The 17,993-nt window shown below is 43.8% G+C and overlaps 1 protein-coding gene across 1 annotated transcript; it reads left to right on the top strand.

Annotated features, from left to right (window-relative positions):
• Positions 1 to 574: 574 nt before the first annotated feature.
• Positions 575 to 16,705, top strand: LOC148100889 (solute carrier family 22 member 6-like). The gene is made up of 12 exons (XM_087847285.1): positions 575 to 684; positions 8,946 to 8,976; positions 9,067 to 9,561; positions 9,649 to 9,752; positions 9,897 to 10,051; positions 10,145 to 10,313; positions 10,418 to 10,541; positions 10,628 to 10,743; positions 10,838 to 11,052; positions 11,137 to 11,245; positions 15,662 to 15,865; positions 16,114 to 16,705. Exons 3-12 carry the CDS (start codon positions 9,157 to 9,159, stop codon positions 16,199 to 16,201), a joined length of 1,689 nt encoding a protein of 562 aa, XP_087703411.1. The 5' UTR covers positions 575 to 684; positions 8,946 to 8,976; positions 9,067 to 9,156; the 3' UTR covers positions 16,202 to 16,705.
• Positions 16,706 to 17,993: the final 1,288 nt, after the last annotated feature.

Raw genomic sequence — 17,993 nt, 5'->3', positions numbered from 1 at the left:
GTTTTTGCACGTCTGCACGTCTTTGTGCAGAATTGGTGTACCTGCTCTCATTTACTGTTTTAGCTGTTTGGTGGTGGTTGAAATGTAGTAATATTTATATTAAAAATCGATTCAGAATTTTAATGAATCGATATCACGTTATCCAAGCTAGAATCGATTTTAATCGATAATCAAAACCCGCTAGTACCTGTGTAATCATGCTTATGTACATCTGGATAATGACACAAACTAGTATTTGGCGCTTCACTTTTTAATAAACTAAAAGACAGAAATCAGATTATAGGATCTGTAGTGTTGTTTATTTATATTATGGTGCTTATCATTTGTGATATTTATTACTGTGTGCATACTTTATTAGGAGAGATAAAATAAAATAAAAAATCTCTTCCTTCCTGGTTCCATCGATTAAGGAAATGCTCAAGTAACTATGTAACACGTACGTAATCCAATTCCATAACACAGTGTGATGGGAAATCAGCTGTGTTTTTCTGTCCATTTTATTTCGAATCTGGCGCGAACCGGTGAACCAGTCCCTGAATCAGTCACGTGGTACGGACTCGGACGCGAGGCCTCGAACGTCACTGCATACGTAATCAAAGCAAGCCTCGATACGCGCTTCACAGACACGCCCCCGAGATTACCCGACACACGATTCGACGCTTCGACACAAAAGACACATCACTAGTAAGTACAACTCCTCTGGTTTCATATGGAAAAACAATTATTGCGCTAGCTTACGTTGTTGTAGAGCTACCGGGATTTAAAAATAGTTACGCAAAACAGAGCGTGCCCGCTCCGGACCGGTTTTAATTAAATATCTAAGCATCTACAGTGTATAAAATAATCAAAAAAGTCAGGGAATTTGGAGAAATCCTGAAATCTGTGCGCAGTGGAGAAGGCTGAAAATCAATACTGGATCCTTGTGATCAGGCGGCACTGCACTAAAAGCAGGAAGGATTCTGTCATGGAATCTGTCTGTCACAGGCTCAGCAACACCTCCAGAAATCACACAATTCACCCCAGCTTCCACAAAGGCAGGATTTCAAACAAAAAAGAACCCATGTGTGAATGTGAGCCAGAAACAGCGCCATCCTTTCTGCACTAAAGCTCAATTAAAATGAACTAAGGAAAACTTAAAACCTCTTTGGAGGTCAAAGTAATACAAGTTTGAAACAGATAGGCAGCATCTGGTTTGTTATCAGTGCTCGGTTCAAAGGCATGTGTCTTGGTCCAGGGGTGTATTCAGTAGCGGTTTTAGATACGGGCCACACGGGCGGTTGCTCGGGAGCGGCATCGTGGTGGGGGGCGGCATCACGGGCATCCGCAAAAAAATAAAAAATGCTCGTACTCATGCTGCCCCGACGTCAACCAGCGCATATTGGGAATGTCACAGGCACCGATCGGCTTTCTATCGCCCATTTGCTGGGAGTAAGGGCGCCCTTCGTTTGTGAGGTGGGCCTGCTGCTTGCGGCACAGAGAGGAGAGGGCGGGGCGGCGGGGGATTTTCTGACCGGCTGGAGCAGCATCTAATAACCAACTCGCAAAATAAAACAAAATAAAAACAAACCAACAAACACTGAAAACACCAGACATCATGATACAGACTTATAATTTGCACCGATGTTTTTTCGAAATTCTATACGCCAAAAGTGAGCGCGAGAGCCCTCGGTGCGCCTGCTCGCTGCTGAAGTCAAAGTAAACTTTATTGTCATCTCCGCTACAGACAGTCCAGTATATAGAGAGACAAGACGACGAAGCTCCAGTTACAGCAGTGCAAGTAAACAAATAATAAATATAAGAAGAGTAAGAAAATAAATATACACTTTAGGACTCGGGGTAAAGGGTTCATTAACAATTTAAAATTTACAGTTTGATGATTTAAAGTCTCACACAACCCGTCGAAAGGGGAGGGGGGCCCTGCTGCTTCCAAATAGAGCACATTTCATTCATAATGTTGTAAATCTAAGCCCATCATGTATTCATAATTTGAATCCTGGGTTGTGTGAAATCCCAGAAATAAACCCTACACTGTAAAATCGAATTAGTTCCCAGAACTCAAAAAAATTGAGGAAACTCGTTGCCTCAAAAAAATTGAGTAAAGCTTAGCTAAAAATGACTAAATTAGGACAACTTATTTATTTTGAGTACTCTGTACAAGCTCATTTGTTCCCAGAACTTTACGTAAGATGACCAAGTTAGGGCAACTTACTCATTTTGAGTACACTGTACAGCGTTGTTAGTTCCCAGAACTCAAAAAAAATTAAGGAAACTCGTTGCCTCAAAAAAACTAAGTAAAGCTTACTTAAGATGACTGTTAGGACAACTTATACATTGCAAGTCTGCAGTATTAAGAATAACTTGATATTTCTGACTGTACAATACGAATTGTTTACCTACTGACAAAAAAATTTCAAGTTCAACTAAATGAAAAAACAATTTGTGGTAACCTGAATATGATTAAAGATAATTAACAACACTTTTTGTAATGATGTTAAAATGAGCCCAACTTTTATTTTCAAACACAACAAAGTATAACTGCCAACATACTGGACACTGTTCTGCTGAACAACAAACAATTATATTGCCATCACTGTTATAATCTTACAATGAAACAAAGTCTCAGATGTAATTATTCTGAAAATAAGTTTAGGCCTACCACAAGTTTGTTTTGTACTTACATTACTTATATAATCAAAATAAAATATTTGTTGTTCTGTCACAAGTGCAGTCTCTGATTTAAACAACACATTTGTTTTTCATTCCAACACATGAGCTGGAATGTTGTAATATTTTAAGGATGGCTTGTTTCCAGTCCAGGCATTACTGCCTGAATGACTGTCATGGATCGAGGTGATCCAAATGTACGTGCAAAGTCTTTAACTTCCCTTAAGTACAGTGGCAGTGGATGTGGGTTGGAGATGCAATGAGCTTGAACCTGCAGGCGACCATCTTCACTGACCACACCATCTTTGACGGAGGACTCTTCTCTCCTGTTGTCCTGTGTCAATATAAAATTGTACTTAGTAGTCAGTATAATCTTTTAGTGATATAAGTTTGCATATTATAGAATACTGCATGATGACCCTTTTATGACTTAGACTGTTGTTGGAATCAAGACTTGCTTTATAAATTCTTTCTCACAGTGATAATAGCTGAGCAAGCTGTTATCACTTCACTCCTACCAGGAAGAGGGGAGCTGGATGCTCTTATCTTCAAGAAGAGGGGCCACGTCCTTCAGAATAACACACACACATACACCTGAACCACTTTTATCTTCACTCCCTACATACTAACATTCCTCTGTTCATGAATAGACGTATTCACTGTTGTATTACTTTTGTATATAAATAAAGGCAGGTGCAGGAGACAGAGCGCACATCACAGGGCCCCCATTTTGGTGTGAGCGTTCTGTGATCATGCCCTTGCAAGTAAAAGCTGCAGCGTCTGTGTGTTTTTACCTTTAGATTCTTAGCTGAAGATGTCTTTAGAATAAATCTCTTGACAAGTACGCACAGGCTCCGACAACCGTGTCCGACAAACGGGATCTTCCTTTTCCCCAGACTACCCTTTCTGGGTCACGAAATAACCTTTTAAGATATTTTCAGGCGAGAATGTAGCTGTGTAATGCTCAAATATCTACTTAATTTATCAAAATATCACATATTTGCAAAAGTGCTTCCACGTTTTTGGAGAGCTCTGTTATCCACCAGTGCGATAGCTGACCGGGAGGTCAAGGCTTGATAGAGTCCGTGAGCACAGCTAACTCCTGGCTTATTGTTTTCAACCCCCCACGGTCTTTTGCTACTCAGGTTAAACATGATATATATATATATATATATATATATATATATATATATATGTGTGTGTAGCCTGGCTAAATTAACCAGCCCAGAACACAGATTATCTTTGGGGTTCTTTTAATCTGAATGATAAAGTAAGCACTCAGAAGAAAATAAAAAAGGTTGTAAAAATAAAGAAATAAAATTGTTACAGACAGTTCTTAACCAGTAACAGCTTTCTGCACTGGTAACCCACCGCTACTGCAGGTTATTTCCCCAACTTTATCAGCATCTGGAACTCAAGGACGTCTACCGTCATTTTGTGTCTGATATAAACCCATACATAAATAAAACAAACTTAGCAGTGCAAAAATAACTGTAGTGGCTTCTCCTGCTAAGATACAGAGCCAAGATTAAACAGTTAACAAGGTACATTTCCCTCTTACCCACAGAGATAGTATAATACAAGTGTGAACTCAAATACATACAGTGCATTAATTCAGCAGAAAACGGAATATAGATCCCTCTGAGATGAACGGCGAAGTTGGTTGCAGCAACTCCTGGTGCCTTAACTGTTGCACACTTTGCATTCAAAATAGATCACGCAGCGAAAAAAGGCATTGCACACCCACATAAAACCAATGCAAGCTAGCACTCCCGTGAATGTCTCTGTAGATCCCCATGATCCCTTGCGCTCTCAGGGGTACCCCAAAAGAAACAGCGCCATCCAGTGGCATGTCCCATAATATCGAACTTCCACCTGGCTACATCCATCCATCCATCCATCCATCTATCTTCATCCGCTTTATCCGGGGCCGGGTCGCGGGGGCAGCAGACCTCCCTCTCCCCAGCCACCTCCTCCAGCTCATCCGGGGGAACACCAAGGCGTTCCCAGGCCAGCCGAGAGATATAATCTCTCCAGCGTGTCCTGGGTCTGCCCCGGGGCCTCCTCCCGGTGGGATATGCCTGGAACACCTCACCCAGGAGGCGCCCAGGGGGCATCCTTACCAGATGCCCAAACCACCTCAGCTGGCTCCTTTCGATGTGGAGCAGCAGCGGCTCTACTCTGAGCCCCTCCCGGATGGCCGAACTTCTCACAATATCTCTAAGGGAGATGCCAGCCACCCTTCGGAGGAAGCTCATTTCCGCCGCTTGTATCCGCGATCTCGTCCTTTCGGTCACTACCCACAGCTCGTGGCCATAGGTGAGGGTAGGGACGTAGATCGACCGGTAAATTGAGAGCTTCGCTTTTACACTCAGCTCCCTCTTCACCACGACGGACCGGTGCAGCGTCTGCATTACTGCAGCTGCAGCCCCAATCCGTCTGTCGATCTCCGGCTCCCTTCTCCCATCACTCGCGAACAAGACCCCGAGATACTTGAACTCCTCCACTTGGGGCAGGACCTCATCCCCGACCCGGAGTGGGCACTCCACCCTTTTCCGGCTGAGAACCATGGCCTCAGATTTGGAGGTGCTGATCCTCATTCCCGCTGCTTCACACTCGGCTGCGAACCGCTCCAGTGCGAGCTGGAGGCCCTCACCCGATGAAGCCAACAGAACCACATCATCCGCAAAGATCAGAGATGAGATCCTGAGGCCACCAAAGCGAAAGCCCTCCGCCACTTGGCTGCGCCTAGAAATCCTGTCCATAAAAATTATGAACAGAACCGGTGACAAAGGGCAGCCCTGGCGGAGCCCATCACCCACCGGGAACGAGTCCGACTTATTGCCGGCAATGCGAACCAAGCTCTTGCAACGGTTGTATAGGGATCGAATGGCCCGTAGCAATGGGCCAGACACCCCATACTCCCGCAACACCTCCCACAGGACACCCCGAGGGACACAGTCGAATGCCTTCTCCAAGTCCACAAAACACATGTAGACTGGTTGGGCAAACTCCCATGCACCCTCAAGTATCCTCGAGAGGATGAAGAGCTGGTCCAGTGTTCCGCGACCAGGACGAAAACCGCATTGTTCCTCCTGCATCAGAGGTTCGACTAGCGGACGAACTCTCCTTTCCAGCACCCTGGCATAGACTTTCCCGGGGAGGCTGAGGAGTGTGATCCCCCTGTAGTTGGAACACACCCTCCGGTCCCCCTTCTTAAAGATGGGGACCACCACCCCGGTCTGCCAATCCACGGGTACTGCCCCTGATCTCCACGCAACATTGCAGAGGCGTGTCAGCCAGGACAGCCCTACAACGTCCAGAGCCTTCAGGAACTCGGGGCGGACCTCATCAACACCAGGGGCTCTGCCACCAAGGAGTTGTTTAACTGCCTCAGTGACCTCGCCCCCAGAAATTGGCGGGTCATTCCCCTCATCCCCAGACTCTGCTTCCTCCTTGGAAGACGCGTCAGTGGGATTGAGGAGGTCCTCGAAGTATTCCTTCCACCGCCTGACAATTTTCTCAGTCGACGTCAGCAGCGCTCCGCCAGCACTATACACAGTGCAGGTAGAGCACCGCTTTCCCCTCCTGAGACGCCTGACGGTTTGCTAGAACCTCTTCGAGGCAGTCCGAAAGTCTTTTTCCATGGCCTCTCCGAACTCCTCCCACACCCGAGTTTTTGCTTCAGCCACTGCCTGAGCCGCATTCCGCTTGGCCTGTCGATACCTGTCGGCTGCCTCCGGAGTCCCACAGGCTAACCAAGCCCGATAGGACTCCTTCTTCAGCCTGGTGGCTCCCTTCACCTCTGGTGTCCACCATTTGGTTCGGGGATTACCACCACGGCAGGCACCAACCACCTTGCGGCCGCAGCTCAATGCAGCAGCTTCGGCAATGGAGGCGCTGAACATGGTCCATTCGGACTCGATGTCCCCCGCCTCCCTCGGAATGCTGTTGAAGCTCTGCCGGAGGTGTGCGTTGAAGATCTCGCGGACTGGGGCCTCTGCTAGTCGTTCCCAGCACACCCTCACTACACGTTTAGGTGCACCAGGTCTGTCCAGCGTCCTCCCTCGCCACCTGATCCAACTCACCACCAGGTGGTGATCAGTTGACAGCTCAGCCCCTCTCTTTACCCGAGTGTCCAGAACATATGGTCGCAGGTCTGGTGATACGATTACAAAATCGATCATCGACCTACGGCCTAGAGCGTCCTGGTGCCACGTGCACTTATGGACACTCTTATGTTCGAACAAGGTGTTCGTTATGGCCAAACTGTGATTAGCACAGAAGTCCAATAACAAAGCACCGCTCGGGTTCAGATCAGGGAGGCCGTTCCTCCCAATCACGCCCCTCCAGGTCTCGCTGTCGTTACCCACGTGAGCGTTGAAGTCTCCCAGCAGGACAACAGAGTCTCCAGGTGGAGCACCTTCCAGCACCCCCCCCAGGGACTCTAAGAAGGCTGGGTACTCCGAACTGCCACTCGGCGCATAAGCGCAGATGACAGTCAGGACCCGTTCCCCGACCCTAAGGCGCAGGGAACAAACCCTCTCGTCCACCGGGAAAAACCCCAACGTACCGGCAGCAAGCCGAGGGGATATTAGAATACCCACCCCAGCCCGCCGCCTCTCACCAGGGGCAACTCCAGACTGAGACAGAGTCCAGCCCCTCTCCAGGAGACTGGTTCCAGAGCCCAAGCCGTGCGTAGAGGTGAGCCCGACTATATCTAGCCGGTACCTCTCAACCTCACGCACTAACTCAGGCTCCTTCCCCACCAGAGAGGTGACATTCCATGTCCCTATTGCCAGTCTTGGCAGCCGGGGGTCAGTCCGCCAGGGCCTCCGCTCCTGGCCGCCACCCGGCACACAATGCACCCGACCCCTATGGCGCCTCCTGCAGGTGGTGGGCCTGCGGGAGGATGGGCCCATGTCTCCTCTTCGGGCTGTGCCCGGCCGGGCCCCATGGACTAAGGCCCGGCCACCAGACGCTCGCCCTCGGGCACCCTCCCCGGGCCTGGCTCCAGGGCGGGGCCCCGGTAACCCTATCCCGGGCAGGGTAAACTGTTCCCTCGATGTTTTTTTCATAGGAGTCTTCTGAATCGCTCTTTGTCTGGTCCCTCACCCAGGACCAATTTGCCATGGGAGACCCTACCAGGGGGCAAAAGCCCCCAGACAACATAGCCCCTGGGATCCCTGGGACACACAAACCCCTCCACCACGATAAGGTTGCGATTCACGGAGTAGCACCTGGCTACATATATATATATATATATATATATATATATATATATATATATATATATATATAGTTAGTTTGTTAGTTATGGCTATGGATTTAAAATACCCCCCACACCCCACCTTATCTCACTTTTTTATTTCAAACAATCAACAGAAAATTTCACAGACATATTTTTATGTAATGTTTTTAAGGCTGTGGTGTTAATTTTTAAGTAACATGAGCCCAGCGGCAACAGCAACGCTAGGCTAACACTAACTAGCTAGCAAGATTATAAACCTGGTGCTAAACTAAGAGAAGCCACAAAATCATCACACCAAGTCGGTGTATCAGGTAAAGATTCACAGCAATGAAAACAATAATATCTTGAGCTGACGCTTTTCCAGGTTTGCTCAACATATTCCATAACAAATGGTAAATGGCCTGCATTTGTATAGCGCTTTTCTAGTCCTTAAGGACCCCAGGATCTTTCAAATAGTTGAATATTTATCAGCATGATGCAACAAGTCAAACACGTACTTGCTGTTTTTCAGTTGTTTAAAGGGGTCGTATACCTTTTTTGTACATATATTACCAGCAAACCGGCCGTTGCTTGATTTGCGAACAATTCAAGAAGAAAGAAAAGAATATATCAAAAAACGAAAGAAAGAAAATGACATAGAAAATCAAATTCAGCCGGCCTGACACGTATGAACACACACACACAAATACGCACACGCACACACACACTGTCCTTCGTGTTATGTAGTCACTAAAGGGCAGTGAGTGCATCTCAGAGCAGCGAGCTGAGCGTAGTTATGTCCTCACTCTTGATGCTGAAGCTCACTTGCAGTGAAGGACTTGACGCTGCCACTATAAAACAAAGAGTACTCTACCGATTGCTCACTTTTCCATGGTGCAGCAACAAGACGACTTTAACTTTATTTAGCATTTATAGCTTTGTTTTTTAAGGACTTCGTGGACCACTTTGCCAGCATTCATTTGAGCTGCATTAATTGTTTTAATGGCGATGCTACAGTAACCAACATAGTCACTGTGCATTCTTTTTCCAGTTTATCTAATTAGAGAAGACTAACTCGGCAGGTAAGTCTGTTTAACTCTCTAATATTTAACACTATCACAACATTCAGTGGTTGTTTTTCACAGCCAGTGTTTTTTTCAATGTTGTCACAGGTGCCGGAACCAAGTTCTTTGGGAAACAACAGCATAAGCTAGTGCCATTAACATTAAAGTGACCTTCTAGTGTTCTAGTTGTACAAAAGCATGGGGTTCGGCGAGCTCCTTGAGCAGGTGGGCAGCACAGGCCGCTTCCAAATCCTGCACGTAACCCTCGTCTGCACACCCGTTCTGATGATGGCCAGCCACAACCTGCTGCAAAACTTTGTGGCTGTGGTGCCTCCTCACTACTGTAGCGCTCACTCAAATCTCTCACAGTCCCAGCTGAGCCCAGAGGAAGCTTTGTGGATCACAGTACCACAAGACCACAGAGGAAAATTGCACAGGTGCCAGCGTTACGTTGTTCCACAGTGGCACCTCCTGGATAAAAATGGGACCTCCAATTTGAGAAATGAGGGAAACAGTGTGGATGATCTGGATGCTGACCTGCAAGGATGCATAGATGGCTGGACATACAACATGGCTGACAGAAGCTCCACAATCATATCTGATGTAAAACTGCATTTTTATCACACTGTTTCAGTCAACTTGTCATCGCAGTGCAGATGTTCATATGTTGTAATGTGCATTTTTTGCTAGTGGCATTTAGTGTGTGACCTGCACTCTTTGAAGCAAATGGGACAAACCATCTACATGGGAGGCGTGCTTGTGGGAGCGTTTCTCTTCGGAACCCTTGCAGACAAGTAACACCAATAATATGCAATAAGCTGAATGTGTAATATTTTGACTCATCTTTGAAAAGAAAAATCTTAATTGCCCAGTGGCATGAGTAATAAACAGTTCAGCAAGTCAAATAATGTTTCACCGATGGCCCTCATGTCTTCTAGATATGGTCGACGTATCCTCCTACTCATGTCTTACCTTCTGATGGCGGTCTCTGGAACATGTGCTGCATTTTCTCCTTCCTTCCCTCTGTTCTGCTTTTTCCGGTTTGGTTGTGGCATGGCTCTATCTGGCATAGGACTCAACAGCTGGTCCCTCAGTATGATTTTTAGTTCCTTTATTTTACTTGACTAAAGGGATGTTGATGACATGGTCTCCCAATCTTATGAAAATGTGTTTCATCTGTTTCAAGTTCTTGAGTGGATCCCCACTCGTGTGAGAACTGTGGTGGGCACGATACCTGGCTACTGTTACACACTGGGCCAGCTGATCCTGGCATTGATGGCCTACTACATCCGGGACTGGAGGTGGTTAACCCTGGCTGTGTCTTTGCCTTTCTATGTGTTCTTCCTCTACGCATGGTGAGATGGCAATCATTGAACTGAAGAGTTTCAACTATAGTCACCAATGTTAAAGCTAAAACATTTTTAAAAAATGTAGCAAACCTAACCAATATTCCTTATAGGTGGTTTCATGAATCCGCAAGATGGTTGGCCTTAAAGAATAAGCCTGATCAGGCGATCAAGGGACTTAAAAGTGTGGCTAAGTTTAACGGACGGTGTGATGAGGGAGAAAAAATTGACATTAAGGTAAGGGAATATTTAAACTGTGGGACATAAATCTGTGTTTCACATAAACAGACTGTATATTAACAATGTTTTCTCTTTGTGCACAGATGCTCCAGGAGTCCATGAAGAATGAGATGCCCATGTCAAAGGGCTCCTACACTGCCTTGGATCTGTTCCGCACACCCTACATGAGGATTAGCACAGTCTGTCTGGCAGCTGCCTGGTGTGTGTGTGCTGCTCTTGTAGAAACACTCAGTGACAGATTTACAGCACCTTCTGTGAAACTGCAATGACACCCAGTGTATTTTTATATTTAGGTTATCAACCAGCTTTGCCTACTACGGCCTTTCCATGGATCTGCAAAAGTTTGGAGTGGATATTTACCTCATACAAGTGATCTTTGGAGTTGTTGACATACCAGCTAAAATCATCATCACTGTGACTATGAGTTATATAGGGCGCCGGCCATCGCAGTCTGGTGCTCTCGTCATCGCTGGGGTCACTATCTTGATCAACCTGCTGGTACCTTATGGTATGTCAGAACACAGACATGTGCACAAGATAAGGCTGAGGAGAAACAAGTGAGTGACCTGATGGATGTTCCACTTTTTTGCAGATCAACAAACTCTGCGGACCTCTCTGGCAGTTGTGGGTAAAGGTTGTCTTGCTGCATCTTTCAACTGCTGTTACCTTTACACTGGAGAACTGTACCCAACCATTATTCGGTAAGTCTCATTTGGCAAAACCATAAAACTATCAGTAAGGAATCTAGATTTGTGAAGACTTTGGTTTAACAATGAAATCTAGGTTTCGCTGAAGAGCAACAACTAAGGATAATCGCTAATCCAGGGGTGGCTGCTTTTTTGTTTTTTATACAGTAGTAGATTTACAAATTCTGTGAACTGGAAAATCTATTGGTAACACTTTATAATATGAACTGCAAATTGCAGGCAAGTACCCTGTACTTACGTGCATTTTGAGGGCAACAAGTCAGGTTTTTGCAAAAAATAATGAACAAGTACACTGTAAGTACCCTGTACTTGCATGCAATTTGCGGGCAACAATGCGCAAGTACCCTGCACTTGCATGCAATTTGCGGGCAACAATGCGCAAGTACCCTGTACTTACATGCATTTTGTGGGCAACATGTCAGGTTTTTGCAAACAAGTGAAACAAGTACAGGCAGGGCTGGACTGGTACAAAAAATCGGCCCGGGCATTCTGACTAGAGACCGGCCCACCAGGTATTATAGGAAAAACCATAAATCCTTTTGAATGAAAACAAACGCTGTTGTCACAGTGATGTACACTGTCTTGTTGGTATATATGTATCAGTCTAATAAACTTAAACCTACACCATCCTCCCTATTCTGGTATTTTTTCTAACATGGCAACCTTTAAAAAGTGAAAGGAGATAGAAAGACAGGTGAGAAAGAATAAAACTTAACTGACTTTTTGATGGCATTTTACACACAGTACTGGTACAGTATCTAGAAAATGTGGGAAAATACTGGCATCATATACAGTACTTAGCTACTTCTGAAGAAATTATGATGGGACCCTAAAAAAAATTACTATGTACAATAATGGATTTCTATACATTTTACATCAGATGAAAACTTTGGTTGTAAGCTTCAGATAATTATTTAATAACAGCCAGACATTTTAAATGAGAATAAGAAAGTATTTCTTTGTGCCCCACTTTCCCTGTTAATGCCCTACCTGGGCGCCTGGCAAAACCTTGCTAGATCCACCCCTGCACAGTTACCAGCTGTCAGCTACTTAGAAAAGGATCCTGGTGTTATTTCTCAGAAACAGTTCACAACTTCCCTTCAACTCATTCATGTCACCTAAAAGGTAAACCTGTTTCTCCATCACCTGCTCAGCTCTGATGATCCAGTAAGGACATCTCCTGGTTTCATCTTCATGTTTCCCTCTCACCACATATCCAAACCGATATCATGACCAGCAGCTTTTACAGCTGTGGCTCCAACAAACATCAGCTGATATTAGAAATTAATATTAAATAAATTCTAACAACAGCTGATCAAGCTTAAACGTGCTGCTGTTGTTTAGCGCGACATCCGCCGGTTTCCCGTTCTGGCGCAAAGTGGGCGATAAACAAACAAGAGAGAAAAGCCGATCAGCTGATCACTGATCAGGTTCATGATTGAAGTAGCAACAGGAGGGGGGGGGTGGGGGGAGAGAGAATGAGAGAAGAAGAGGCAGCTGCAGCGTAAAGATGCAGAATAAATCCAGTTTTGTGTCTTTTTCATTGTAGCTGAAGTCCGGGACAAACTGTGTTCCTTTTCACCTCAATACCAAACTCGCAATATTTTCTCTGAATACGAGACAATTCCATTTTTTACGGGACGGTTGGAAACTCTAATAACTAACCTTATAAATAAAATAAGATAAAACAAGTTCAACATCAATAATATCATAGCACCCACCCAGCACTATATAAACTCCGTCATGCTAGCTAGTACGCAGTACGAGTTATTGTAACTGACTGTAAAAAGTCAGCTTAACGAAAATAAACTCCACCTAAACTTGGTTTATATCTGACTCAGACAGACTGCAGGTCATAACTTCTTAACTGAAGTTCAGTTCACCGCCTCGGGTCTCTGCTCCTCCTGCCTTTCCGTCATCCATGTGACAGCATGTTGCATCTGCTGGCCTCCACCACTTGCTAATGTTACTGAATCTGTGGAAGCTCCGCAATAGCCACCACCCAACAACTGAGTTCTTTTACACATCTCCCAGCATCTGGCCAATCCACCACCTTTCAGTGTTTATACCGTTACGGGAAAAAAACAAAAAACCCCAAAACCCATCGGCCCATAAAAACGAAAAATCACCATCGGCCCACGAGGCAAATGCCCGGTATGCCCGATGGCCAGTCCAGCTATGAGTACAGGGTACAAACAGTGTACTTGTTTGAATGTTTTTGCGAAAGCCTAACTTGCCTGCAAATTATTTGCAATGGCTCTGCCCCCCCCCCCCCCCCCCCATTGCAGGGGGGGACAGTATGAAAGGGGGGGGGACAAAACGCTTGGACACTGCTAGCACGGGGCGGCCACAGAAACGCAAAGCAGGAGATGAAGCATCGCTGAATATGTTTCCAAACCAACTTCATTCTAAGCCAAAGACTAGAAAATATGGTGAAGCATATCTTCCATTTGGCTTCACCTGCACAAGTGCCAAGGTATGTCTCCCCTGCAGAATTGGTTTTCGCTGGGCTCTTCAAATCACAGACAAACAGTATCCCACATTCTTGATTTTTAGTTCAAACACTTGTTGTAATAAATAACTACTCCTGACATTTTGGAGATGTTAGCTCTGTATACAGTAAAGTTACAGTGGGATACAATCAGGCTGATCCTGCCATGATTTATTCCCCCTGTCTAAATCACAGACAAACAGTATCCCACAGCTGTTTATGTTTTTCAACCCATTTTGCACAGACAGGCATTTTTCGAAAATGAATTGATAGCAATGTTGAATATTATTACACAGGGGGGGAAAAAAAAAACAACTACACGTAAAATAATCACACCGTGATGCCTCTGTTTCTAAATGGAGGGACATTAACTGCGTGTGTGTATGTAAGCCTGTAAAAACCGAAGATAGTCAGATTAACAGTATTTTGTCTCTATCTGCCATTCTGCAATTCATCTCCGGTAAACAATAATGTGGCGCACAGCGTGACGTGGAAAAAGGTATATACCTTTGAGATTGTGTGACAAACTCTGTATTCCTCGTCCACAGGTAAACGCAAAAACAGAGTTTAAAAAATCTCCGTTTTCGGTGATTCGAAACGCCGTTTTTACGTGTGGACGAAACAGTATTTCAAAAATACTCGTGTAGGTGTGGATGCAGCATAAAAGAGTTAGTAGTTTATTTTATTACTACCTGTAATTTATTGCAGATTACTTGTTTTTGCTTAATTGTTTACTAAATGTTTGAGGTGTGAAATAAACCGCAATGGAGCAAAATATGGGTGTGTGTGGTTGGAGGATGTGTTTGTGCGCGTGCGTGTGCGCGAACATTTTTCTTGTAAAACAAAGGGGGGCCCAGCAAAAAAAGTTTGGGAACCACTGGTCTAAGCAATGAGTTCCAAATAATGTCTTTGTCACGTAGAAAACCTGAACTGTACCGTTGAAATTGTGCTGATTTTTCTTATATTAACAAATCTAAGGTATTAAATGTGTAGACAAACTTCTTTACACTGATATAAAGAGGAGTTTGAGGAGTTTCACTGGTCTGGCCCACTTAAGTTCAAAGTTGGCTGGATGTGGCCCATAATGACATCTCTGCTCTAATATATGGTTTCATGACATTTTAATAGTCTAAGACTGCACATGCACTTCTTTTTTTCTTTTTTTTTGACACTGTAATTTTTATTGATAGTTTTGTCACAGTTTAAACACAGACATGTATTGCATTACAGGAGAAATAACCATGCAAACACACAGTCAAAACAAAAACACTAAAGCGAACAAAAGGTGTGGGTGCCAATTCTAATCAACTACCGTATGCATACCTGCCTTTACTCCGCAGCATACATACTCCAGCTTATATACGTACTTTTATACGGGCAATCATCAGTAGGTATACAGAGTTATAGACCTTAAATGTTTTGTTCGTTCATTAATTTTCCTTGGTGCCACATAATGTCCACTTCTCCCACTTAGCAACGAAAATATCTTCCTTTAATCTGAGAATGTAAGTCATTTTTTCCATTGCATAGATTTCTCCAACAATATTTAACCAGTCTTTTGAAGAAGGCGGTTCCAGTTTGCACCAGTTTCTTGTTATAGCTTTCTTTGCAGCTATCAACAGGATTTTTGTCAAATACAAGTCGTCGTACATAACATACTCTCTAATATTCCCAAGATATACAGTTTGAAAATTGTGTGGTAATTGATAGCCCAAGATATTGCCTATTACAAGAGTCACGTTCTTACAAAAATTATGCAGTTTCAGGCACTCCCAAAACACGACTGCACATGCACTTCTTTACTATCACTAAAATAATTTACATATTTACTGACCCTCTGTTGACACAATCTCTGACTTTACTGGTGTGTAGTTACGACTGTTTGCAGCTGTTTTATGGTTTTACGTCTTCTCTCTTAGTCAGAATGGCATGGGATTGATGTCCAGTATGGCAAATGTAGGAGCTATGGTGGACCCCATGGTGCGCCTCACGGGAGACTACATACCTTGGCTACCAGGTTTAATCTATGGAGGGGCGCCAATCCTCAGTGGGGTTGCTACTATGTTTCTTCCAGAAACGCTTGGCACACCCCTTCCCGACACAATACAAGATGTGGAAGAGAGGTAAGATTGAGTTCCAGGACGCAGCATGTGTTCCTTTTATTTTATCTCTGCATGTCCCAGAATCAAAACATTAATTTTAGAAACAGAACTCAGCAGGACTCGAGGGTAACGTATACAGCAAATAGCAAATGATCATGGTTTACTCAAGGCCAAAAAAAGCTCATAAAGCTAGAAGGGAGAAAGAGAGAGGGAGAGAAGGGAGAAAAAAAATAATATATCCATATTTGCATTTTCTATTTTGCACACAGGGGATCTGGAAAACGCTCCAAAATGTCACCAAAAGAAACAATAATCTTGGAAGACACCCGGGCAAACCTCCTAAAGCCTGTTGCCTGAGGGCATTTGTGTTGTACTTCTGATGTTTTTGTACTCCACATGTTAATGAAAGTAGAGTGAGTGCTACTTTTATCTCTTCTCTGTTCATTTGATTTCCACAAATTTGGTTCACCTTATGATTGCTGGACGAATGTTTTTTCTTTCGTTTTGTGAACAAATGAGTTACATCCGAAGCGAACGCCACCATGAAAAGAACGCTGTGGACAATCAGACCTGTTTATCTGACAATCAGTAGGTTTCAGGATCTTAATCTTACTTTGTACATGTCATTATTATTAATTTTTATTTGTATTTTGAATGTGTAGAGCGATTTCTTTATTTGAGCCTTTCACAGGTTAAAGACGGCATCCACTGGTATCTTTTAATGTTCTATACACAAGCCCGTATTGGAAAACAATTGCCTTTTTGTCTTTTAAATCAAGACTTCTTATAATCCTTTTTAAATCTCAAAGTCTTTTTTATGGACTTTTGAACACAAATACTAGTAAAACCCTTTTCAGTCTACTTCATCTGGCATGAGTCATTTTGAGCTGAATTAACTAAAACAAGACAGAACGAGAAATCAAGGATTTGGATTTAAATAAAAGCAGCAGATGAGCCACACAACAGAAGGCACAAAGTATAAAAACTAAATAAATTGATTCACAGCAGGAATCTGACATGCCGTTGTTTTTCAAATCTCTTGTGTTCACAAGGCAGATTTCCCATGAATTATGTGAAATGAACCCCCACTCTTTAAAAATTGAACACTCTAGTTAATGTTTGAAGGGCAGATCAGTGTTTTGTTGCTGAAGCAGGTAGCTTGGATGGGTCAGAGGATTTTGTTTGTGTTTTTCATAAGACAGCCTCCAAGAAATGTTGTAGTTTCTCAGATTTTGAAAAATGATTTCAGAGTCCATTTAATTTATTCAACTACTTTTGTTCTCAGCACGCTGCACGCTCTGGATTTAACGCCGCTCTCTAGAGTTCTCACAGTTACCACCCGGAAAACGAGTGTCATCACGCAAGCAAAAATGTAATGCAGTAGTTATCAATGTAGCTATTAAACGGAGTCAGTGAAAAGAATGATAAGAGTGAATATTATGAAAACATTACTTGGTCTCGTCCTTTTCCTTGAATCGGTTCAGCGGATTTGCTGCTTTTCTCTCAGTTACTGCTGTTACACGGATGTGAGGGGGGATGTTACTGGTAAAGGAGGAAACAGTGCTGATGCGGAGCACCACTCACGCCTACATAGGGTGAACTCTTGTGATTTGAAGACTTCCGCATCTTGCTGCTTGTGACACCATCTAGTGGTGCATATATGCCAATGCAGGAGCTGAACTTTCCATCACGGGACGGTATCCATGTGAGGAAAAAAACTAAAGGTGGAAAACTAAACCTAAAATGCAATCTTGACCATATTGAGGCTTTTGTCTTTCAGTGTTTAAATATTGGACTTTGATTTCACATATTGTAGCTACTCTCATTTATCAGAACAGTTGATATTTTGGCCATATAGTCATCCATGATTAACAAAACAGGCAGCGTCACAATACTAGTATGCTTTGGTTCTCGTTCCTTAAAAGATCCGTCTGGAGAGAAAAAACCAAAACAAACCAGGATTTACAATAAATAGATTCATACTTATATCCTCATATCAACATGTATGTTTTCAATTTAAGGATCAGCTCGTACTTTCCTCTTTGAAATAGTTAAAGTTTGCCAATGCTCGCTCTCAGGCAACAAATGCATTGTTGTGTGTGTCTGGCACTAACTGTATGAAACTGCTATCTAAAACCTTTTGGTTACA

This window comes from Neolamprologus brichardi, chromosome 10 (assembly GCF_056152115.1).
Source record: "Neolamprologus brichardi isolate AB-2024 chromosome 10, ASM5615211v1, whole genome shotgun sequence".
Taxonomy (NCBI): Eukaryota; Metazoa; Chordata; class Actinopteri; order Cichliformes; family Cichlidae; genus Neolamprologus; species Neolamprologus brichardi.
The sequence above is the reverse complement of the archived record's forward strand: the minus strand, read 5'-3'. Positions and strand labels throughout refer to the sequence as shown.

Bases quoted from the DNA above. Each gene is read 5' to 3' on its own strand.
- LOC148100889 (XM_087847285.1), top strand. From the start codon at position 9,157: ATGGGGTTCGGCGAGCTCCTTGAGCAGGTGGGCAGCACAGGCCGCTTC. The intron at 10,314-10,417 runs GTGAGATGGCAA...TATTCCTTATAG, and splicing joins GTGTTCTTCCTCTACGCATG to GTGGTTTCATGAATCCGCAA. The intron at 11,246-15,661 runs GTAAGTCTCATT...CTTCTCTCTTAG, and splicing joins CTGTACCCAACCATTATTCG to TCAGAATGGCATGGGATTGA.